The 24,750-nt window shown below is 45.8% G+C and overlaps 1 protein-coding gene across 1 annotated transcript in view; it reads left to right on the forward strand.

Moving 5' to 3' along the window:
• SLC12A8 (solute carrier family 12 member 8) overlaps positions 1-24,750 on the forward strand; it is a 142,027-nt gene that overhangs the window by 95,634 nt on the left and 21,643 nt on the right. Inside the window, exons 7-10 of the mRNA XM_047790408.1 lie at positions 6,197-6,284; positions 7,942-8,029; positions 16,207-16,353; positions 22,454-23,102. Of these exons, the coding sequence (XP_047646364.1) occupies positions 6,197-6,284; positions 7,942-8,029; positions 16,207-16,353; positions 22,454-23,102 (972 nt within the window). The remainder of the gene's footprint in view (positions 1-6,196; positions 6,285-7,941; positions 8,030-16,206; positions 16,354-22,453; positions 23,103-24,750) is intronic.

The raw sequence follows: 24,750 nt of genomic DNA on the forward strand, positions 1-24,750 counted from the left end.
CTTGTTGAAGAGACTGTCTTTTCTCTGTTGTATGTTCTTGCCTCCTTTATCATCGATTAGTTGACCATAGGTGTGTGGCTTTATTTCTGGGCTTTCTATGCTGTTCTGTGGATCTATATTTCTGTGTTTTTTGTGTGTCACTACCCATACTGTTTTGATGACTATAGCTTTGTAATATACTCTGAAGATGGGCGGCCTGATCTCTCTCCAATTCTGTTTTTCTTTTTCAATATTGCTTTAGCCATTTTGAGGTCTTTTATGTTTACATAGAAATTTAAAAAAATTTTGTTCTGGTTCTGTGAAAAATGCCAATTGGTAATTTGATAGGGATTGCATTGAATCTCTTGATTGCCTTGGGTAGTATAGTCATTTTGACAATAGTGATTATTCCAATCCAAGAGCCTAGTATATCTTCCCATCTGTTTGTGTCATCTTTGATTTCTTTCACCAGTCTCTTATAGTTTTCAGGGTACAGGTCTTTTGCCTCCTTAGGTATTTTATTCTTTTTAACGTGATGATAAATGAATTGTTTCCTTAATTTCTCTCTATAATCTTTTGCTGTTAATATATAGAAAGGCAAGAGATTTCTCTGTGTTAATTTTGTATCCTGCAACTTTACTGAATTTGTTGACGAGCTCCAGTAGTAGTTTATTGGTATCTTCTTTAGGATTTTCTAGGTATAGTATCATGTCATCTGCAAATAGTGACAGTTTTACTTCTTCTTTTCCAGTTTGGATTACATTTATTTCTTTTGCTTCTCTGACTCCCATGGCTAGGACTTCCAAAACTATGCTGAATAAGAGTGAGGGTGAACATCCTTCTCTTGTTCTTGATCTTAGAGGAAATGCTTTCAGCTTTTCACTGTTGAGAATGATGTTAGCTGTGGGTTTGTCATATATGGCCTTTATTATGTTGAGGTAGGTTCCCTCTGTGCCTCCTTTCTGGAATTTTTTTTTTAATCAAAAAAATGAATTTTTTCAAAAGCTTTTTCTGCATCTATTAAGATGATCATATGGTTTTTATTCTTCAGGGTGTTAATGTGCTATATCACTCTACATTACTGATCTGTGGATATTGAAAAATCCTTGCATCCCTGGGATAAATCCTGCTTGATCATGGTCCATCAGCCTTTTAATATATTGTTGGACTCGGTTTGCTAAGTATGTTGAAGATTTTTGTGTCTATGTTCATCAGTGGTATTAGCCTGTAATTTTCTTTTTCCTTTTCTTTTCTTTCTTTCTTTCCTTTTTTTTTCTTTCTTTCTTTCTTTTTTTTTTTTTTTTTTTTTGTAGTATCTTTGTCTGGTTTTGGTATCAGGGTGATAGTAGCCCCATAGAATGAGTTTGGGAGTGTTCCTTCCTCTGCCTCTTTGGAATAATTTCAGAAGGGTAGGTGTTAACTCTTCTCTAAATGTTTGATAGAATTTTCCTGTGAAGCCATCTGGTCCTAGACTTTTGATTGCTGGAAGTTTTTAAATTGCTGCTCATCATCTTGGTATTTTTGTGAGAGGAGGTGAGTTAACATCCTTCTCCTTCACCACCTTGTTTCCCCTCCTGATAATTATTTTCTTTAAATTGAATCTGCAACCAATTCTAGATGCTATCTCCAGAAGCAAACAATTCCCCTTCTCTGACCACAAGGGAAAATCCAAATTTTTTATTTATTTTTAGTTGCCTTCATAACTTTAAATGGTATACATAAATCTCTGTTATTTTATCAGTTATAGGCTATATCCCTTCACTCCTTAATGTTGGTTCAGGAAATTAATATTCTGTTTGTGTTTTAAGGTCAATGTATTAGAGTCGTATTTATCTTATGTGTAAAATATTTTTACGAGGAATACTTTAGTTATCTTAAGGGAATCTGAATGGCCTTTTATATTTGCATTTTAGAGTAATATCAAGGAAACTGTAACAAGTTGATTATTAGCAGGTGAGTGGGCAAAATTTCACGAAAACTACAAGTGAATAAACACAGTTTTGCCCCCCCGCCTCTCTAGGCCAAAAAAATTTTTTGGCCATGCCTGTGGTATGTGGAAGTTTCCAGGGCAGAGATAGAACCCACACTCTAGCAGCAACCTGAGCTGCTGCAGTGACAATGCTGGATCCTTAACCTGCTGTGCCACAAGGGAACTCCTATTTAACATTTTTTTTTTAATCTTAAGCTTACAAGTTAATAGTCTTTGAAACTTCAAAGACAAACTGCTCAATATTCTTGGGAAATTTCTTTGTCCTTCTTAGCAAATACTTAGAAACTCCCCTTTATAATGACAAGATACAGAATAAGTTATAGCATTAACTTAAATTTATTGTAGCTGGTGTAGAAATATTTGCTAGCTTTTTCTTATTGACCTAACAAATTTAATGGCTAACTCACCTTTCAGGTTTTCTTATTAAACTAATTGAAGCTTATGTAACGTTCAAGCCGGTCCTGAGTGAAGAACACTGGGCTTTTATTTCGTTTCCCACACTACTTGAATACACGTATGAGTGTCTTTTCTCTTCCCTCTACTTCTCTTCCCTCTTTCCATTTCCAATGAGCTGTTAGCAATAGCTTTGCTTTTACTTTGTCAAGGAAAATCATATTTGTAGTCTAGCTTATAGGTATCGTAAGTCCTCTGTGCTTTCTCTATAGTTTAATCTTAGAGGCTAAAAAACATTAAATATATGTATGACTATGATGATGTAGTTATTGTTCACTGAAGAGCTAAGTGGTGGGCTAGAATTCCCTTTCCTTTGCTGTGATTCTAAGGCTGTCCTCATGTCATTTAGGGGAGAATGTTCTTAATATCATGACCAAATGTGTTCATTTAAAAAAGTTTTTTATTAGTTGTTTAAAGTCGTATCATATTTTAGTTTGCCAGTTTTTAGACACTGACTTTCTTGTTCCCTTTTCCCAGAGTTTCAGTGCGCTTTTTTTCCTTGTTGCCAAAATATTCAGTCAGCATATCCTTAAAATGATTCACACTGTCCATTGTGTTGAATCTAATTCCTATCCAGAAACATCCCTATCAGGGCCCCCATTTTTCTGCTTTAATCCCTGTTGGTTTCTCTGCTCTACACCTGTTATTCTGGGGCTTTATTTAGTTCCTGAATCTCTTGTTTTTCTCCTTCATGGTTTACATCCTCATTTTGCTGGAGTACTTGCTTTAGTATCATCCTCAGAAAAGATATGTGGGAGGGTAAATTTTCTCAGCCCTTGTTTGCTTAGCTTTACTTTCACTTAATTGATAATCTGGCCAAAACTTTAACTTCAAGTAGCTTTTCCTTAGAATTTAAACATCAGTGCTCTATTATTTTCACTAGAAAATAATGTTGCTGATGAAAAGTCTAACCCAATCTAATTTTTGTTCCTTTCGTAAGTGTTCAGTTTTTGTCTTTGGAATAAACTAGCATTTCTCCTGAAACTGTACAATGATGCATTTACATATGGACTTTTTTTTTGTTGCTGTTTATTTTATAGGATATTTCAACCTAATGACTTGTGTCTTCCTCAGTTTGGAGCTATGTATTTCTATTGTTTATGTGGTTATTTTCTTTTGTTTCCTCTGTTCTCTTTCTGGACCTCCTGTTAGCTGGATGTTGTAACTCCAAGATTTCTCCTATTCTTTACTCACAATTTCCACCCCTTTATCTTTCTGGGCTGAATTCTGGGATATTTGTTTAATTTTATCTTTTAGCTCTTGTGTTTCATTTTTAATTTTAGTGATCACATTTTTAATTTCCAAAAGTTCTTTCTTGTTCTTAGATTGTTTTTTTGTTTGTTTGTTTGTTTCTCATAACATCAGGCTTTATGTGCAGAATATTCTTCTTGGATGTGTCTGGAGCTACTAATTAGTATTTTCTTCAAAATTCTCTTTTGTGTCCTGATTTATGTTTCTTTCAGGCCAGGTTGTTCTGTTCTCATCATGCCTGTATGTATGTGTTCATTGCTTGTTTTCATTACACACTTGGTGATCGTTGGTCGCTGGCATGGATCCCCAGCTGTGGTGTGTGTGTGTCTGTCTCCCGGATGGGGTTCTTCCTCTACGGGAGAGCTGACTGCAGCATGTTGGTGAGTGTGGCTGGTTCTGGAGAGGGGCTTCTTTGTGGGTGAGAACATCCACACTAGTGGCCCTGGTTTTCCTCAGGCAGTTTATTTGGATCCTCCAAAGAAGCATCCCCAGGCTTCCTTCCCTTCCCTTCCTTCTGCGTTTTACTCTTTATCGTTTTCTTCATTTTCTATGTGCCGGATACCTGTGAAAACCTTTCATCTACTTAAGGCTCCCCCCTCCCGGACCTCTTTGCTTATAGGCATGGATCCTTTTTCCCTCTTTACTACCGCTTTAATAGAATCTTGGGAGGGAGGGCAAGGAGAAGAAAGGAAATGTGCCTGATGTGCCATTTTAAACAAAAAGACCTTTAAGCATTACTTTTCCCTCATTTCAAAATGATCACTATAGAAAATTGAGAAAGCGGAGATAAGCAGTAAAATAAAAAATGACCTATTTCTCCACCACCTAGAAATAACATTGCTAACCTTTAGAAACATGTTCTGGTTCCTTTTGTTTCTGTGCGTGTATTTATCTGGTTTTTCCTTTTATAACAATAGGATCATACCATATGTCTGCTTTCAGTTGTGCCTCTGAAAAGGCAATAATAGCTTTAAAACCTGTGCCATCACACATCCCTGACAATATTGGAGAGTTGGTATTTATTGAAAGATATATTATCACTTATCTAGCCAAACCTCTCTTTGTAGCATTGGGTTGTTTATAATTTTCACTGTTATAAACCAGCATTTATAAACAGTTTTAGATAAATCTTTTCTCATGTCCTGGAGTGTTTACTTAGGCTACTACCCTAGGAGTGGAATTGCTGGGTCAGAGCTTATGCAGGTCTCTGCCTTGGTCCAGCATTCAGGTTACTCTTTGAAATAGCTCCACCTTAACTTTCTGGCCTCAAACTTTCACTTCATTCCACTTGACGTGTGTTCCCTCAAGCATCACAGCAGAAACGTTAAGAAGCGTAGTTTTCAGTGTCTAATTTTAGGAGATCAGGGTTGAATATTAGCTTGGCCGCTTACTAAATCCATGACCTTAGGCTATTTTAATTAACCTCTTTGAGACTAGTTTCCTTTTCTATAAAAAGAGCGAAATAAAATATTAAGAGATCGTAAGCATGTATAACTGAATCACTTTGCAGCAGAAATTAACACATTATAAATCAACTATACTTCAGTTTTTAAAAGGACTATGAAATGAGGGAATAATTCTACTTTTCCGATCTGATTGTTGTGAGGATTAAACAAGATAAAAAAAAATGCACGAAAAGCACTTAGCAAGGCCCTCTCAGGGTCAGAGTGTCCATAAATCCATAGTGATGGGGTTAGACCCATTCCTCTCCCTAAAGCCCAAGTCTTTCTTCAAGGCCATTTGAGGGGCACCTACCGCCTGCGAGGCTTGTGAGCATGTGTGGGCTGGACCCGCATTTGCTGTTCAGAATGCATTGTTGGGTTGTTGGTTTCCTCTGTGTGTGTGTGTGTGTGTGTGTGTGTGTGTGTTTGCACAGAGGTGGGGTCCTCACCATCCTGCCCTGTGCTGTCCCTCCCCATCCTGGCTGCTTTCCATCGATGTTTGTGGGGAGTGAGTCGATGATGAAGAGGAGCTTGCCCTTCAATGTTGGGAGCATCAAGATAGTTCTCTAGCATTTGTTTAGAGCGCTTTGGCAGCTCAGGAGTTTTGCACGTGGTCGCTGGCTCTGAATATTGGGTGGGACTGCCTCCAGGACCCCTGAGTCCCAGTGTAGTCTGTGGGCAGCAGAGGAAAGGAACTCTGCTGAGCAGGTGGGGGCTTTGCTAAGGCTGAGCCCTTCCTGGGGTGTCATCCGGCAGGAAGGCAGAGCTCAGAGCTCAGCATGTGGCCTTGGGACCTTGGTACAGCCTACCGGACGCCACTCTGGCCCGCATCACTTTGCACTGGCCTGTAAGATGCTTTTGTAGCTGGTTGGGCTTTCCTCCCCTGCATCACCCAACCCACAAAGGTCTCTTTCACGCCCCAAGGATGCATCCCCAGTTGCCAGGGGAGATTGAGAAGCGCCGTTTGCAGAGGGGCAGATGGGAGGGCTTGCCCTGGGATGTCTTCCGGAGAGGCCCCGGGGAGGGAAGATGATTCATGGAGCGTGCTGCTCACCCTCTCTCCCATCTGGGTGTCTTTCAGGAGTCATGGCCGGCTTCAACATGGGGGGCGACCTCAGGGAGCCTGCTGCCAGCATCCCTCTGGGCTCCCTGGCAGCTGTTGGCATCTCGTAAGTTCATCTCATGGCAGTCAGCTGAGGCAAGGGAGAGAAAACCCCGGGCAAGAGAGGGGATTGCTCCTTTTGTTCTAAGAGTGCCCCGACTGTGACCAATCTATTCTCTATTCCGAGCCTCCTTTTAACACTCAGCCAGCTGGAAAATTCACGTCTGGTGGGTTCAGACGACGGCCCTTTCATACCCCCTGCCTGGGAATGCAGGGGGGAGGAGGGTCTTTAAGGCAGAGTCCTTTCTTTCCATTTCCCTCAAGCCTCCTGTTCCTCCCCCTTCCCACCCCCCTTTTGAACTTGGGGATTTTGTAACCATTGAGTTTACAGGATCGTCGCAAGGAATCTAAAGAGGAAGAGTTTTGCGATCAGACAGACTAGGATTTGCATCCCAACTCCGTCGCTGATTGGCTGCATGACTAGGCAACTTACCTAACTTTCTGAGCCTCTTTTTCCTTCTCTGTAACATGTGGATAATGAGAGTACGTAGGCCCCATAGATGGTGGAGCAGACACTATGTATGGAAGTGCAGAGTAGCAGCTGAGAGGCTGGCTCTCTCCTTCCCCCAGCTCACCTCCCCTGCACTGCCCCGCCCCAAGGCTGTCAGGTTTCCCTGTTTTGGTTCACTCTGTGCCAGGAGCAGGCTGGGTGCCTCGGGTCTATTTCTGACTTCCTAGAGTCTTCCGTCTTCTCTCCATTCCACAGGAAGTAGCTCCTCTGCCTTCCCTGGGTAGGTGTGAAAGGTAATGAGATCCCAGACATCACGAGGGTTAAAGTGCCTGTATTATTTTAACAGTGACGCTTAAGAAAATATATCTGTTTCACCTTTGCTTTTAGTTTGTTGTAATGGCACTGCTGCTCCCAGCCAGGCACACGAGAGCCCATGTATTTTGTGCTAAATAAGGTGATCTCATGGGGAAGAAAATGAGGCCAACAGAGAGAGAGTGGGCTGTCTGGAAGGAAAGGAAAGAAAGAGCCCTGTCTCATTTTTGGTCACAGCTGGGAGGTCCCAGGAGGGGCCTCGGCCCATCCTCCCACTGCCCAGATGGGAATGAGGCCACAGGGCTGCTGAGGGCAGAGCCAGGTCACTGCTGGCCTTTCACACTTGGCTTGATTCTCTGTCACCTGGGGCCAGAGAACACAGGACTGAGACCTGAAAGATCATCAGCTTGTTCTGCTGCAGGCTGATGGGGCGCGGGGCTGCTGGTCAACCCCAGCCTGCATCCTCGCCACCTAGAGGCCAGTGGGCCACTCCTGACCCCCAACGACCTCTGTGTGTTTTCTTCTGTAATATAAGAAAGAGCCAGACTGGAGATCCCGTCGTGGCTTAGTGGTTAACGAATCCAACTAGGAACCATGAGGTTAGAGGTTCGATCCCTGGCCTCGTTCAGTGGGTTAAGGATCCAGCGTTGCCATGAGCTGTGGTGTAGGTCGCAGACGCGGCTCGAATCTGGCATACGTTTATACATATATATATAAAATATGCTAGAGGAGGAAGAATCCTGAAGGTGCCCCCGAGATGAGCTAGGGAGGTTTCATGGTGGGCCTTTCTCCTTACTTTGGGGCAGGTCCTGGTGGGAACTCTCAGGCTCCGTGGGGGCAGCATGGGTGGGGTTGGGCGAGGTCAGATGGCAGCTCTGCTTCACTCTTGGTTTTTTTGCAGGTGGTTTCTGTACATCGTCTTTGTCTTCCTGCTCGGCGCCATCTGTAGCCGAGAGGCCCTTCGCTATGACTTCCTGATAGCAGAAAAGGTGGGTGAGTCTGGCACTGCCCAGCAGGCTCAGGCTGAGGGTCCTGGGTTGGTTCTGAGCCGCAATAGCTGCCTCCCCCTTACAGCCCCAGCTGGGAATCCATGTAGTCTTGGCCCCAGGACTGAAGTAGAGGGGGTAAAACCCTGGGAAAGGAACAACGGTCCTTCGTATGGATCCCCAGACCCAGGTGACAACACCTAAAAAGGCACATGCAGGCAGTTGACTAAATACTGGGGACAGAAACATCTCTTTGTGCCAAAAATCAGGGCAGAAACAAAGAATCTGGTCACTTGAAAGCCCCAGCTCCAGTACTTTCATTTTTGCCAATAGTCTCCCCTTCCACCACGAGCAGAAGGTGCTACTTGCGAGACACAGAGGAGGGGGAGGCTGAGGGGTGGAAAAGAGGGCAGCAAGGTGGAAGCCCAGTGCCAGGGTGAAGGCCCGGAGGAGGCTTCTTGTCCCCCCGGGCTTCCCGGGGATGGCTCCGGATGGATATGACGACAGCATCTTTGTTTCCCGAGCCTATGCTCTGCTCCGCAAAGGATTTTGGAATCCCTTGTGTTCCACAGCTGCCCCTATCCAGGCTGGAGGTCATGTGACAGTCAAGGACATTCATTTGGCATCTCTAGAACCCAGGAGAATAAGACTTCCAGACATTTTGCTGGAAACCCCCCAAAACTCCTATCTTCCCTTAAGTTCCCTGGGGGAAAGTTGGCCCTGAGATTCCTGTCCTTCATCTGAGAAATGCACTCAGCTAGGAAGGTTTTCTTCCTCAGTTAGCTCCCGAGTATCACTGCTCATATTTAGGAGACAGAACCCTTGTCTCTGGTGTGAGGCTTTGCAACACGCCTTGCAGATACATGAGGGGCACGGATTTGGGCAGCCCGTGACCGGAAACTTTGAACTTACTTTTTAGAGCTATTCGTGGGCTTGATTTTTCACATCAGCACAGGTTTCTCTTTAAGGCACGGAAACACTGGTATCAAGGGGATTGTTTGTTTGTTTTTGATGGGGTGGTGGGAGTTCTCGGCTTTACCAAGCATGCAGGCTTATGACAGGGGGAGCAGTTCAGGTAGTGAGAGCACTGACACCCACCTCCAGGGCCCCAGATCTTAGAATCCCCAGCGAGCAAAGTTTACTCTCAGGAAAGGAATCAGTGTCCCTTATTGATACCTCTGGGCCCGCTGCCGACTTGCATTTCATCTCCCAGGGGCCTCTTCTCTAGCTGTGGAATGAAAAGCTTGGCTGCATTAGCGGGATTAAAGGCCTCCGGGAGCAGCTGGTCCTTGGACAGAGGGAGCTGCCTGCTGCCGTCTGCAGCGTGCCGGGCCAGCCGGCTCTGCCCCTTCTAGAGCCGGTTATTCCTCGTGGATTTTCCCGAGGAAGTCCTTTCGAACACCGGAGACTCTGACCTGGAGTGGGGGGCGGAGGCAAATGACCCCCTGGGTGGGGCGCCTCTCTCTCCTGCATCCCCTGCTTTTCGGGGCGAGTGGGAGGGCCGGCAGCCTATGTCCAAGGAAGGCATCACCAGCAAGAGAGTAAGAACATCTGCACGGGGAGCAGGGGGGAGACTTCGTGGGTGGAAATCCCATCTCTAATAATAGACTCATGAAGCGGGGAGCTGGGAGCTTGTTTGAAATGCTGCCTGTCCCGGAGGGCAGGCAAGCACTTTGCCGGGTGGGGGCCCCGGCTAAACCATGCCTGGCAGCGGCATGGGGGAATGTCACTATGCACACCCCAGGTGAGAGGTGGAGCGTTGGTTTTTGGAGAGGACCAGAGGCTGTTTCCTGGAACAAGCCGTTGTGAAGTCTGGAAAAGAAAGAAAAGATAGCGTTTTGGATTCTCAGTAGCGAGCAGGGGCTGGTGCGGGAAGTGAGGGAACAGAGATGGGACCAACTAGGGCAGCTCCAGGGTAGCAGTGCCCTGGTGGGCTGTCCTCAGTGTCCCCCTATAAGGGGGACCACGTGGGGTCCCCCAGCCCCAAACCCTGGCTTTTCTCCTTTCTTGCCCTTCAGCGTTCCTCCTTGGGACCCACTGGGTGCCGCAGCAGCAGGGACTGTACTTAGGCAGTAAGTTGGGCCACAGACAGTTGTACTCATAGCACCTGGAGAATTCGAGGGGGCCGCACAAGAGGCTGGGAGGTGCAAGTGCCAACTCCTTAAATGGTCCCTCACACACCCTTCCACCCCCATGGGGTTTTAATAAACTGCTCATCTCACCTTCGTGTCTGAGCCATGGCCTGGCTTCTGAGCCAGCCGCTCTCGCTTTCCTGGGCCCTGAGGAAGCAAGGCCTCTTCCAGCTGGTCTTTGTGCCCTGGGGGTCCTGCCTCAGCACAGACCTCCAGCATCCGCCCCTTGGCGTTCCTCCTCACAAAGCTCCTCAGAGCACTTCCCCCTCTTTCTAGAGGGCGCTTCCTGCCAGAACAATTATCTTCAGTGGCCGCCGGCTGCCCTGGACTCCTTTGCACGGACCAGCAGCTGGCCAGTTCGTCTGTTTCTTTCTGGGTTTCCTGCAGCTTCTCTGATCTATTTCTAATTATTTGGCCTCCCAGCCCACAGTTTCTCTCTGAAGTTCCTTCTCACTTTATTTCCCTACCCTAGAGGATCTTTTTCCTGGCTCTCGAGTGTCAGTCCCAGTAATGTTATGCTTTCTTAAAAAAAAAAAAAAAAAAGGCAAAAAAATCCTCTCGAGTACATTGCAGTGCATGGCCCTGAGGTAACCTACATAAAGCACAATACCTGGTGCATAGTACGTGCTTATTACATTTTGATTCCCCTAAATACTCCTTATGGGACACCTTACAGATAGGACATATTTTAGGGAAGGGAATTTTCCCTATGAATTCACATGTTTAACTAAACAGGAAAAGCCCTCAAAATTTCAATCGCAATATTATTCAGTTATAGAAAAAGGAATTGGGGAGTTTCCATTGTGGCTCAGTGGGCTAAGAATCCGACTAGTATCCATGAGGATTTGGGTTCGATCCCCAGCCTTGCTCAGTGGGTTAAGGATCTGGTGTTACTGTGGCTGTGGTGTAGGCCTGCAGCTGCAGCTCTGATTCAACTCCTAGCCTGGGAACTTCCTTGTGCCATGATAACGGCCCTAAAAAGAAAAAAAAGAAAAAGAAAAAAGAAAGAAAAGAAAAAAAAAAAGAGAAAGAAAGAAAAAGGAATTGTATAAAGAGCAGGTATTAGTAGGGGCAAAATTAAATAGTTTAAATAATCGTTTAGAATAAACTTGTATGTAGCCCAAGGGGGAAAAAAATGTTATGCATCAAAAAGACCAAGTGTTTTAGGAGCCCTGGAACTTGCTAACTAACACAATAAGAACAGACTAAGTAGGTGCAGTATCCTAAAAGCATGTTTGTGAAAAATGGGATATTGCTCAGGGTAAATTCTCATTATCCCTGGATTTGACAGTCATGACTTTCCCATTCACCAGCTGGGCATGGGAAGATGGGGGTGCGGCAGGGCTTGTGGCTGGTAGCTGAGCCACGCCAGCTGCCCAGCACCCGCCACCCAGCCTTGCCTACCCGTCTGCTGCCCTCCGTCATGGATACAGCTCTGCCTTTCAGGAAGTGGAGCCAACTTTGCTTCCTTATGAAAAGTGTTTATCAAGGGAGTGAGAAAAGTTGATTGAAATTGGAGATGCTGGTCAACTCATGGGATGAGGACAGTTTTAGAAAAGTCCTGTCTGAGGAACCAGGATGTAGATGGAAACAAAGAAACTGCTGAGACAGTCGGGACTGTGAAGGGCTGGGTGTTCTCCTCCGAGTCACCTCAAGGGCCACAGGAATGAGATGAGGCAGAATGAGTACCTTGGAAATGACTTTAAATTCCATCCTTCAGGAGAAGGGAGTGGCCAGTGGGGTGGTGGGACCACTCAAGGATCGAAGCTGCAGTGGGAGCTGGGATAAAATACCTAGAACAGAGAGATACATTAATGATTTTCATCAGTAGTTACTGAAAAAGAAATTAGGGTAGTTCATACCCCAGGTAATATATGAGAAAGAGCTTTTTGGGATGACTCACATGGGTGGATAACAGAAAGGCACATTTTCTTTTTCCCTAATGAACTGTTGACAGCAATACTGTGTACTAACCTGTACGGGAAAAGAACCTGCAAAGGAACCGATACATACATATATATATATATATATATATATATATATATATATATATATATATATATAACTGATGTACTTTGCTGTATGCCTGAAACTAACACAGCCTTCTAAATCAACGTCAATAAAATTTATTAGGGGAGTTCCCGGGTGGTTCAGGGGGTTAAGAACCTGACATAATGTCCCTGAGGATGTGGGTTTGATTCCTGACTTCGCTCAGTGGGTTAAGGATCCTGCATTGCTGCAAGCTGTGGCATAGGTTGCAAGTGCGGCTTGGATCTGGTGTCATTCTAGCTGTGGTGTAGGCCGGCAGCTGCAGCTCGAATCCAACCTCTAGCCCAGGAACTTCCATAGGCTGCAGGTGGGGCCTTATTAAAAAAATTATTATTATTATTTATTATTTATTTTTGCTTTTTAGGGCTGCACCCGCGGCATGTGGAAGTTCCCATGCTAGGGGTTGAATCAGGGCTGTAGCCACCAGCCTAAACTACAGCCATAGCAACACAGGATCCGAGCCGCATCTGCGACCTACACCACAGCTCATGGCAATGCCAGATTCTTAACCCACTAAGCTAGGCCAGGGATCGAACTTGCAACCTCATGGTTCTTAGTCGGACTCGTTTCTGCTACGCCACGACAGGAACTCCTAAAAAAATTATTAAAAAAATAGAATTGGAGTTCCCGTCGTGGCGCAGTGGTTAACGAATCCGACTAGGAACCATGAGGTTGCGGGTTCAGTCCCTGCCCTTGCTCAGAGGGTTAACGATCCGGCGTTGCCGTGAGCTGTGGTGTAGGTTGCAGACGTGGTTCGGATCCTGCATTGCTGTGGCTCTGGCGTAGGCCAGGGGCTCCGGCTCTGATTTGACCCCTAGTCTGGGAACCTCCATATGCCGAGGGAGCGGCCCAAGAAATAGCAAAAAGACAAAAAAAAAAAAATAGAATTGTGACACACATCTGCTCAAGTAAATTCTCACTTCTACCTCCACAGGCACAGGTAACAAGTTTATAGTCCCATATAAAGAGAGAAAATGATTATGTTCTGCAAGGCTGGAGCAAAACTGTGGAGTTTACTATTGTACCTATGAAGCCTTACCTGTGCCTAGCCCTGTGCCAGGTATCTCACATGTCCTCAGTAAATGCCCCCTACACGGGAGGATGGCTGGCAGAAAGGAAGCAGCAGGACTCAGGTGGGAGAAAGCTAGAATGGAGTTGTTATAACACATCCGGCCATGAGGACCAACATTTCATTCACCTTTCAGAAAATTGACTGAATAAGTGTTTTATAGAGAAGAGTGGTAAGTGAACAGGGAATTCTAAACATAAATGGCTAACTGGACCTAAGTCACTACACCTGGACAATGTTCTCTCTGGCCCTGAGCCCAAGGGCTCTGCAGGAATCCCAGGGAATGTTTGTGGGCAGGCCAGCCCAGATGGGGTCACCGTGCATGGCCTCCTGTTGCCAAAGACTCATCAGGTTCCTGAGGTCAGTTCCAACACTGGGAGGATGCCAGCCCAGGCAGTCTCCTGCCCGCTCATGTCCACTGTCCATGGACAGGCTAGAAATGAAAAAGAATTAAAAAAAAAAAACAAAAACCTCAAGTGTATATAACCTTTTGGATAAGAAGCAGTAAAATTTCTTCAAGGAGGTACCACGCCTACCCATGCAGGAGAACCCCCTGAGGGGAAGACAGGGTATCATACCCAGTGCCCTTCACCCTGACCATATCTTAGAATCACCTGGAGGGCTTTAGCGACATGAGCTATGTCTATGCCCCACTCTGTACTAATTCAAGCAGAATCTCTGGGGTGACTCGTGTGTATAGCCAGAGTGGAGAACTACTGGCTTAGATTTTCCAAAAGCGTTTGGTAAAGTTTCATCACAGAGTCCATTAAAAACAAACAGGCAGCGTGGGATGCATTGGGTAGAGAAGACAGAAACGAAGGTTATGGATGAATGGTTGCATCTCAGGATGGATCGGGGCTGGATCCTGGCACGAGTGTAATGGTTTTGGAAGACATCCAGGGCATAAATCACAGGGAAGGCGTGAAGCTTGATGACTTCAGCTGGCATTTGCTGAACCGTGTGTGCCAGACTCAGGGACGGTGGGGAGGGGGCAAGAGGCGTGAGGCTCCGGGGCTTACAGCATGTGGGCAAGATGAGCCAGGAGCATGGTTGACTGCACCACAGGGTGGAAGGTAAACTGCCATCAGAGTGCACAGAGTGAGGGAAACATCAGATGATGTTAATTTCTCCTAGTAATAAAGTGGAAAGAAGGGTAGCGGTGGCACAGACATAAGAAATTCACACCATTGAAGAAAAGAGGGGAGGTTCATTGGAGATACAGATGAGGTCACAAATTTAGGGAGAGAGAATCCACATGGAATTAAGGAGAAGGTAGGCACCATCATGGACTTGAGTCTTGCCCATCAAACCTCTGGCCTCCCTGACCATTTGGAGGTTATTCCACCTGTGTGAGGTCTTGAAGGGAGGAGGCCTGTTTAATTTAGGCATCCAAATGACCAGACTCTCGCTTGCCTGTCCCTCTGTGGCCCTGGAAGGGCATGCGACTCAGGCTGGGCCCATTGGACATTCCAGATGTAATGCAGGAGGCAGGGATAAAGGGATGGTGAGCAGGGCAGCCAGTCTGGTAGCAGCGTGGTCAGAATGCTTCTGTTCAGGAGTCTGACTGTGCCTCCAGCCCTGGGTCTTGCCTTTCTCCAAGCCTGATCTTTCAGTCTCCTGTCAATCTCCAGTATCCTACAAAGACATTCTTAAAGAAACAATCTTTCCCATCAAGAATTCTGGCTGGTGCAGGTTTCTGATGATGTTTTGGGGGCCAGGAAAGAGGTCTAGCCAGTATTCAGAATAGCTTGATACCACTGACCTGCTGCAAGGACATAAAAACTGGGGTGAGGAGAGTCTTCATGGAGAAGGATGTAAGTGACAAAACCGTGAATGAAATCTAACCTAAATGGAATAGTTGGATAAACGAGCACTTGGAATACACAGTTCAGCCATTCGCCTAAAGTAGAAAGGAGAAGGCATCTCAAATACTCAAGAAAAGGGAAACTTCCCTGTGGTACAGATGAGGTCCCACTCGGGACGAGACAATGGATTCATGATGGACAGTGTGTGACACAGCTGCACAGCCAGCAGCACTGACCTTTTGCAAGAGGACACCAAGCGGCACACAACTGTCCCCTCTCTTACTCTATCTGTGGGTGGCATGTGGGCCCTGTGGGTCACGGGTCTCGTTCCCTCATTCAGCACTTACATCTCTGCGTTGGCACCAAGTGTGCCAGCATGAACCAGACAAGAGCCCCGTGGAAATGAAGCTAGTGGAGGAGACAGTGTGCCTGGGGCTCCCCAACCCCACGCAGACGTGCCATGGAGCCCTGAGGAGCACCCACTGATGTCAGGGGTGGGTGTGGGGCCTCAAGGAGGAGGGCAGGTCTGTGCTGGGTCCTGAAGCACAACTGGGGGTCTGACAGACAGTCAGTAGATGAGGGGCCTGGACAGAGGGTTTCAGCAGGCAGAGACATTGTGCCAGTATGACTCTGAGTGTGCAGGGTATGGGGCTAGAAGAGCCACAGACCAGGTCAGGGCAGCGGGGAGATGTTGATACTTTTACAGCAGGTGCATCATGATCAGATGTGAGTTTTGGTCATGATGGCAGAGGCTTGGAGACGATGAAGTGTGGGTAGAGCTTGGCCACTTGATTCTGTGTCCTCATGGATCTGAATCAGAGTTGTTTCCACTGCACCATGACGGGAACGTCCAGAAGTCTGTGTTTTAACAAGCACTCCAGATGAGTCTGATCACACTCAACTCGAGAACCTCTGTGCAGTCCACACAAGATGCGATGGTGACTCAGACTGAAATGGTGGTGGTGCTAGGGAAGTGGGGTGGGGCTGGGCTATTGGAACTAGATCCAAGATGTTGAGTCTAGAGGATTCGTGATCAGATGAAGTGGGGGTGGGTGGATGCCCGGGGAGCAGATGGGAACATAAGCAGTTTCAGACCCTGGATAATGCAATTCTTTCCTCCTATAGGTGTCCCTGGTGGGCTTCTTGTTCCTTTTGGGCTTGTACATCTCATCTCTGGCCTCCTGTATGGGAGGCCTGTATGGAGCCCCCCGGATCCTGCAGTGCATTGCTCAGGAGAAAGTGATCCCCACGCTGGCCTGTCTGGGGCAAGGGGTAAGTGACCCTTTCTTTGAGGAATGTGCATTTTACCACCAAACTGATCGTTGGCCAAGAAATTGCTAAAGTGTTTCTGCTGAGAGCTGCTGGTCAAGTTCTGGTGGGGAGAAACAAGCATGCACCCCTATCCTCTGGCTCCTTTCGTCTGGGACCATTAGACAAAGCATCTCTCAGTGTCATGACCGCCCAGGGCCCTTTAGAACTGGGTGAGCTAACTGTCACAGCAGCACTGTGGGCCCTGCACAGCAGGGGAAGGGAGTGCCACAACCTTTAATAAAAGTAAATCCCAGATCCTCCAAGTTTAGAGTAGAAGGAAGTAACTCTTGGTGCAGAAGGGAGCTGATTGTCGCAGCTCTAACTCTTTCCTGGAGGTTCACCTTCCCGTTGGGGCTGCTTTATGATGATACCCCCCACCTGTGGTCTCTGGGCTCCTGTCAGTCATCATGACCCAAACCCTAACTGATACAACTTGGTTGAGTCATGAAACAATTAGATGAGACATTCCTAAAACTGAAGGGGTGAAAAAAATACACAGAGGGAACCCTACTTCCCAGTAATGTGTTTTGCAAGCTGTGGTCAATTTCTTTGTTGTTGGAGACCCACAGGGCTCCTTCCCCACCCTCTTTCCATGCCCAGCCCCCCATTTGTTGGAGGGCTCATAGTTACCTGTGACATATGCCTTTTATTTTCATTTCATTTCATTTATTTATTTATTTATGTCTTTTCTAGGGCCACACCTGCGGTACATGGAGGATCCCAGACTAGGGGTCTAATCGGAGCTGTAGTCGCTGGCCACAGCCACAGCCACAGCAACACGGGATCTGAGCTGCATCTGAGACCTACACCACAGCTCACAGCAACGCCGGATCCTTAACCCATGAGCAAGGCCAGGGATCGAGCCCCCAACCTCATAGTTCCTAGTCGGCGCCACAACGAGAACTCCTAATTTCATTTATTTTTAATTAGATTATATATATATATATGGAACTCAAAGCTAGAAATGGTATAAAAGGTATACCCTGAGAATTTTTGCTCTTATTATGAGTCTTTCTACTCTTGCCTCACCCATGCCCATGCTCTGTCAGTAGCTGGCTGGTTTTATTATTTTTTTATGAATCCTTCTCTCCTCTTTTTTTTTTTTTTTTTTAATGTCTTTTTTAGGGCTGCACTTGCAGCATATGGAAGCTCCCAGACTAGGGGTCAAACCAGAGCTGTAGCTGCCGGCCTACACCACAGCCACAGCAATGCTGGATCTGAGCCAGTCTGCGACCTATACCACAGATCATGGCAACGCGGGATCTTTAACCCACTGAGCGAGGCCAGGGATCAAACCCGAATCTTCAGGGATACTAGTCAGGTTCATTAGCCGCTGAGCTGCGATGGGAACTTTCCTCTATTTTTATAAAGATCATGTTCTACATACATTGTTCTACCCCTTGTTTTTCTTCATTTAATGCCGCTTGGAAATCTATTCATATAAACATGGGGAGAACTTTCTCATTCTTTTTCTATCATGTGTTGTACCATATGTTATTAACCAGTTCCTTGTAGATCATATGGCTTCCAGTAAACAGTGCTACAAAGAATACTCTTGTATGTGTGTGTGTGTCCAGTTTTGTACATGTGCAGATAGATATATTTACAAGATAAATTTTCACAAGTGGGTTTGCCGGTCAAAGGGTAAGTGCATTTTTATTATTAATAGATGTTGCCGGAACAGCTTCCATGGGATTTTGTGCTTCCACTAGCAATGGATGAGAGTTCTTGTTTCCCAGCAGCTAGCATGAGTATTAGATTTGGACCAAAAGACCTTGCTTTATAGGGCTCTGTTCTGTAAGAAATTCATAAGGTCAAAAGGACATGCCCATCTGAATCCCATGCCTCCCTTCTAGACCACGGTCCAGGTAGGCTACAGGCTGGAATTCACTGCCCAGATGTCCATCTGCCACATCCAGGTCTTCCAGGGCCTCTTTCCTGAACCTGTACTCTCATGGGCCAGGGTATGGACCTACGAGTCCACATGTGAGTATGAGGCCCCCTGTGGTGTCGTCTGGGAGGATGCGGGTGGTGGGCTGTAAGCTGCATCCTCCAGTGAGGAACTCTGGGAAGGGCCAGAATTGTAAACTTGAACCTGGCCTTCCCCATCATCCTGAAGGTAAATTTGCCAAGGAAGGAAGATATATACACACACACACACTCATACACATACATACATGGTTCTGCCTTTTTTTTTTCTTTTTCTTTTTTGGCTGCTCTGCGGCATATGGAATTCCTAGGCCAGGAATTAGATCCGAGCTGCAGTTGTGACGTATGCTGTAGCTGTGGCCACGCCAGATCCTTTAACCTTGAGGCCAGGGATGGAATTCGTGCCCTGGCGCTGCAGTGCTGCCACCAATCGATCCCCTTGTGCCACAGCGGGAACTCCAGAAGGTAGACCATATTGACTGAACAGGTTATTAGCTTGGTTTATAATCGTGCACATTTGGACACGGCATGTGGATCGCCGCTTGCACGCTTGCGGAGCACCTCTGAGTCGGCAGTGAGCCTGTCTGCAGCTGGTTGTCAGGTGGGAATTTTTGTCAGCGGTGCAGTGAGACATGGCATCTTAGGGTACTTGCGCTTTCCATTACTCTTGCTAGGAATCACAGGGAGGGTCTTTTCCTCGAAGAGTCATCTGTCTCTTTTTTCTGGGATTGTTGGTCTTTTTCTTCTCAGGTGATAGATGCTGTTTCTCTGCTACATGTTTTACAAATCTTTTCCCTAGCTGTGACTTGCCTTTTAACTTTGAAGCTTTTTTTTCAAAGCCTCTTTACATATGATTAAATTTTATTAGCACGTTTTCTTTTTTAATGGGGGAGAGAAAAAACTTTTAAAAAATCTTAGGCGATACATTCAGCGTACAGAAAACTACATAAAACCGATATGAACAATCTAAATAAGGATACTGAAGTGAACATCGTGTGACCTCCATCCGGGCGGGAACACTGCCAGCCCCCAGATGCCACCTTCCACCTTCCCTTTCTGGTCACAGCCCCATCCCTCTCACTATGGAAGCCACTGTCCCTGCTCCTGTGATCGTTTCCTTGCTTTCTTTGTAGTTTTGCTCAGGAACCAGCAAACTTTTTCTGAAAAGCACCCAATAGTACATACTTTGGGCTTTGCAAGCCTTCTGGTCTCTGTCACAACTGCCCAACTCTGCTCCTGTAGCTCAAAAGTTGCCACAGACAATAGCTATTGGGGTAAGCGTGGCTGTCTTCCAATACAACTTTATTTATGGACACTGAAATTAGAATTTAATGTAATTTTCATGTGTCACAAAATATTACTCTTCTTTGATTTTTTTCCCCCCAACTATTTAAAAATGTAAAACCATCCTTAGCTTGTGGGCAGATGGTGGCCAGATCCGGCACAGGGACCATAGTTTGCCAACTCTGGATTGCATCCTCTGTATGTATCTCTAAACAAAATAGTCCAGTTTGGCTTGTTTTTTAAACTTTATATAAATGTGTCGTGCTTCTTTTGGGTATCGTTATGTTTGTGTGATTCATCCATGATTTTGCTTATAGCAGCAGCCTGTTTATTGTCATCCCTGTGTCACATGTCCTCATTTGCTGCAATTGATTTATTCATTCTGCTGTCGTGATATGTCCCAATTTGGGACTGTTGCAGATAGTGCAGCCAGCATTCCTGTAGTAGACTGGGTCAAGGGGGGGAGGTCTTCCAGACTATGTACCAGTTGGTGGAATCGTCCAATTGTAAGGTGTGTATATCTGCACTTACTAGATAACACTGCACTCTTTGTTCAAAGTATGTGTTAATTTACACTCCTCTCAGCAGTGGGCAAGTGTTCCCACTCCTCTGTGTTCTTGCCAATACTTGATATTATCAGATGTTTTAATTTTTGCCAATCTGGTAGGCGTTTAATGGGATCTTGCTCTGGTTTTAATTTGCATTTCCCTGACTGCTAATGAGGTTGGGCCTCTTTCATATGTTGAGTAGGCATTCTTTTGCACATTTTCTTTAGGGGGTTGTCTGTCTTCTAATTATTTTGTAAGGATTCTTTGTATATTCTGGGTTACCCTTTGTCAGTTACATGTCGTACGAATATTTTTTCCCCATCCTGTGGCTTGTCTGGTTTTTTCTTTTGGTAACAGAGGTTCACGTGTGACTCTTTAATCACTTTACAACCCACCCTTTTCAGAGTCCTGGCCTAGACCGCTAGCATCCCTATAGCTCACCTAGGACCTCCTCCAGCCTACCTAAGACCCTGCTTTTAAGTTCTTGTTAGTTTATGAGGATTTACTCTATTCTTGGTAGTTTTCTTGGTAGAGTATGCCAACAGGTGTAGCAAATATATTCAAAAATAGAATTTTCAAAAACTATCAAATGTATGTAAAATGTTTACTCTGAGGTTCTAGGGAAGGTGTCATTCAATAGGGCCTTTGATCCTCAGGCCATGGATGACTTTGCTGTCTTCAACCTGTGACTTCGAAGGTTGCCGTCTGTTCCAACCCTCAGTAAGAGGACTGTGCTTGAAGGAACACACCTGGGAGGTTCACAGGTCAGATCTGGAAGTGGCTCACATGCCTGCCCTCCCTTTCCCAAGTGCTGGCATGAAGGAGGTGGGAGTGGTGGTTAGATCCTGTGTATATCCTGAGGGTAAGGCTGAAAATATTTGCGGAAGGAGAATGAGAGAATGAGAAGAGGCATCAAGTATTTTGCTTGACTGAACAGCTAGAAGGATGGGATGGCCCTTTGCTGAACTGGACAAGGCTACAGAAGGAGTGGAACTTGAGAGGCAGGACATTGGAGGATCAGCAGTTTGGTTTTGGAAATATTAGGTCTGAGATCCTACTAGACATCAACCAGATATGGTGATGGTGAGTTAAACATTTAAGTCTGGAGTTTATAGCAACTTTTCATGCTGGAGATTCAAATTTGGGAGTTTGAGAGCATTATGCTAATATTTAGAGCCATGAACCTGAGTGAGAAGAAAGGAAACAGACAGAAAAGAGAAGAGGTCTGAGGATGGAGCTCAGGGTTGATTTAAATACAGTTTTCAGAGATGTGGAGCAGCCAGCAACAGAGACGAAGAAGGAGGAGTCAGTGAGCCAGGAGATGGACCAAGAGAAGTAAGGACATCAGGGAGTGACCAGCAGGATCAAATGTAATCCTTAGGTCAAAGAAGATGAGGACTGAGAGGTGACTACTGCATTTGGCTCAAGAACTGTGTCAGTGACAGATGAATAACTTCTGTCAAATGACAGATTATATGAAGTTAGCACCTTTTCTCTTCTCCTGTCCTCCTGAAGGCCACCACACTCATGTCCATTAATAACAGATGTGCATAAATGTGTGTATGAGAGTATGTGCATGTTTGTTGGTTTGTTTGTTTTGCTTTTTAGGGCTGTATCTGCGGCAGATGATAATTCCCAGGCTAAGGGTGGAATTGGAGCTGCAGCTGCTGGCCTACACCACAGCCACAGCAATGTGGGATCCAAGCCTTGTCTGTGACCTACACCACAGCTCATGGCAACGCCAGATCCCGACTCCCTGAGTGAGGCCAGGGATTGAACCCACGTCCTCATGGATACTAGTCAGATTCGTTTCCACTGTGCCACAACAGGAACTCCCTGCATGCATGTTTAGTGTCAGAATTCCCCCACCTCAGCCACTGATGATTCTGCTACGTCTTCCAAGGTCTGCCACTCCTCTTAAGGTCATTTTCTTCATTAATGCATGGGAAGGATCCATTTTGTACCTCTTTGAAATCCATTGAAAAGACAAAAGAAGAAATATTTGTGAAGTCCCTGTCCTGTAGTATTACCCCATATTAATAGTTACTAAGGCAACTAACGCCCATTGGTTGTGTGGGGCGCCCAGTGTGAGCCAGTGCCACCATGTATGTGCATTAGTTCTGATCTCATAATAACCCTGAGGGTGAATATCATTATCCCAAGTGTGCAGACGAACAGTTATTAACCCACCAAGAGTCACATGGGCCAAGTGGCTGAACCATTATGAGTTGTGTTTCTATCATATGATGTGATTTTCTTCTGAAATTCCGTGGTCCTGCATGTTATTTTTGTTTCTGTAGAAAGGGCCAAATAAAACACCCGTAGCTGCCATCTGCCTGACCAGCTTGGTGACCATGGCCTTTGTCCTTGTGGGTCAGGTGAACGTCCTGGCTCCCATCGTCACCATCAACTTCATGCTGACATACATCGTGGTGGATTACTCTTACTTCTCCCTGTCCATGGGTGCCTGTGGCCTCCCCAGGGTGCCCGAGTCAGCGCCCGGAGAGGGCCTGGGAGCCCTCAACTGCTCTGAGCACCTGCTCTTGGAGAAAGTTCCCCACTATGGCTCTGAGGGTGTTGCCCAGAGCCTGTCTGAAGGCACTCTGCTAGAATTCACCAAGGACATGGACCAGCTCCTCCAGCTCACCAGGAAGCTTGAGAGTAACCAGCCCAGGGGTGGAGAGAACCACGGGATCCCCGAGAATCAGAAGGGGAAGACCAAGAAGGCCACCAAGCAAACCCTGCAGGAGAGCTTCCTCTTGGACCTCAGCTCCCCTGCTTCCTTCACTCCTGAAGGGTCTGACGGATGGCCCGCTGCCTCCTGGGAGAGGCAGGAGCCCTACGGGGACACACAGCGCCCCAGAAGTTCTGAAGGGACTCAGCCTGGGGGAGCCTGTGGAGAGCAACTTGTCCCTGAGCCGAGTATCCAGCCAAGGCTGAGTGGAGAAGGTGGGTGCTTTGGAACCTAATTTGGGTGACTACTCAGCTGTCTCAACCCTCTTCCAAGTCCTTAGCTGCTTCATTTTATAGATGGGTTTAAAGTGCTTGTTAGTTTTGTTGGGTATTTATTTTAAAATTTTATGGTCTGAGAGTTCCCGTTGTGGCTCGGCAGATTACAAACTTGACTAGTATGCATGAGGATGTGGGTTCGACCCTGGTCTCACTCAGTGGGTTAAGGATCTGGCATTGCCATGAACTGTGGTATTAGGTCCCAGACGTGGCTCGGATCCCACGTTGCTGTGGCTGTGGTGTAGGCTGGCAGCTGCAACTCTGATTGGACTCCTAGCCTGGGGACTTTCAGATACCATACCTGTGACCCTAAAAAAAAAAAAAAAAAAAAATCATGGTCAGCTATCAACTGAGTTTGTAATTCTACTCTGTTATAAATAGGTGATTTTAAACAGAAATTTCTGTCTACTCCTACATGTTAAAGCTGGGAGCCATGGCTCATAATTGAATATTAATTTCATTTTACTCAAAACGCAGCCACCATGAATGAAACCAGTTTTTCCTTTCAAGGGGAGTGGAAATGTGTTGTGACAAACTGCCTGGCAAGGACGCAGTGTGTTTCGTCTCCGCAAGATGAATCTCCCAAACTAGGCAGCAGGGGACAGAGAAACGGGGCTAAAGGAGCACAGCTTTTCTTTGCTTCCTCAAATCTGCCAACACAGAGACACAGGGAGAGACTCCCCAACAAGAGGCTTCCAGGGTGTGAAAAATTCTGAGAGAAAGAGAGAACTCGGAATTTAGAGTCTTCCATACTCTCGATGCTTTGCCTATATTATCATGGCTAATATAATAGATACTAGGATTTTCTAGTTTGCAAATGAAGGTCCCGAGGCCCAGTGAGGTCACAGAGGAGCCTCAGAGCTGATACTTTGCACAGCTGGATGTCACCCCCAGGTCTCCCTGTATTTGAAGCCCAGGTTTCCTCCTCATTAACCTGCCCCCTGAGATCCATACAGACAAGTGTGGGCAAAGAGGAGGGGAGAGATGGGGACAGAGAAGGAAGTGTTCCAAAGTAAAGGCTTTATGTTCTTCTGCACACCTGCTTTCCCTCTTTACCTCAAATTGGTGGCAGATTTTTAATAGTGGGAATATTATTAACATTTTAAAAATTATTTTATTTTTGGCAAAGTTAAGAAGGGTACAGTTTAATAAGCCACGTGGAATTAAAAGTCACAAAATCGGACATAAATCTCGTATGGCAGTTCCCACTCTTGCATACATTGCCTCCTACCCTTCTCTACCCCTTAGTCACAATCCCAGCAAATTCCACTTTCAATCAGAAAGTTTTTTCTTCTGTTAACCTTCATGTTACTAGATAATATATTTATGTTGCTACTTCTTGATATGTCCATTTCAGATATCATATTTTATTTCCTATTATGATAAATGAGGAAATAACTCATTTGTACCACTCTGATTTCTCATCCAGTGCCCCCAATGTAATTGTATCAGTTTTTAACTTAATAGCTAGATTCATACTATTACGATTAAGTAAATATTGCTTAACTCTGAGCCATATATTATACCATGATTACATTTCCTTTTTTGTCCAACTTTTCCTGTTTACTGGAGTTAATAATAGCCTTGG

Source organism: Phacochoerus africanus, chromosome 1, assembly GCF_016906955.1.
Source record: "Phacochoerus africanus isolate WHEZ1 chromosome 1, ROS_Pafr_v1, whole genome shotgun sequence".
NCBI classification, from domain to species: Eukaryota; Metazoa; Chordata; class Mammalia; order Artiodactyla; family Suidae; genus Phacochoerus; species Phacochoerus africanus.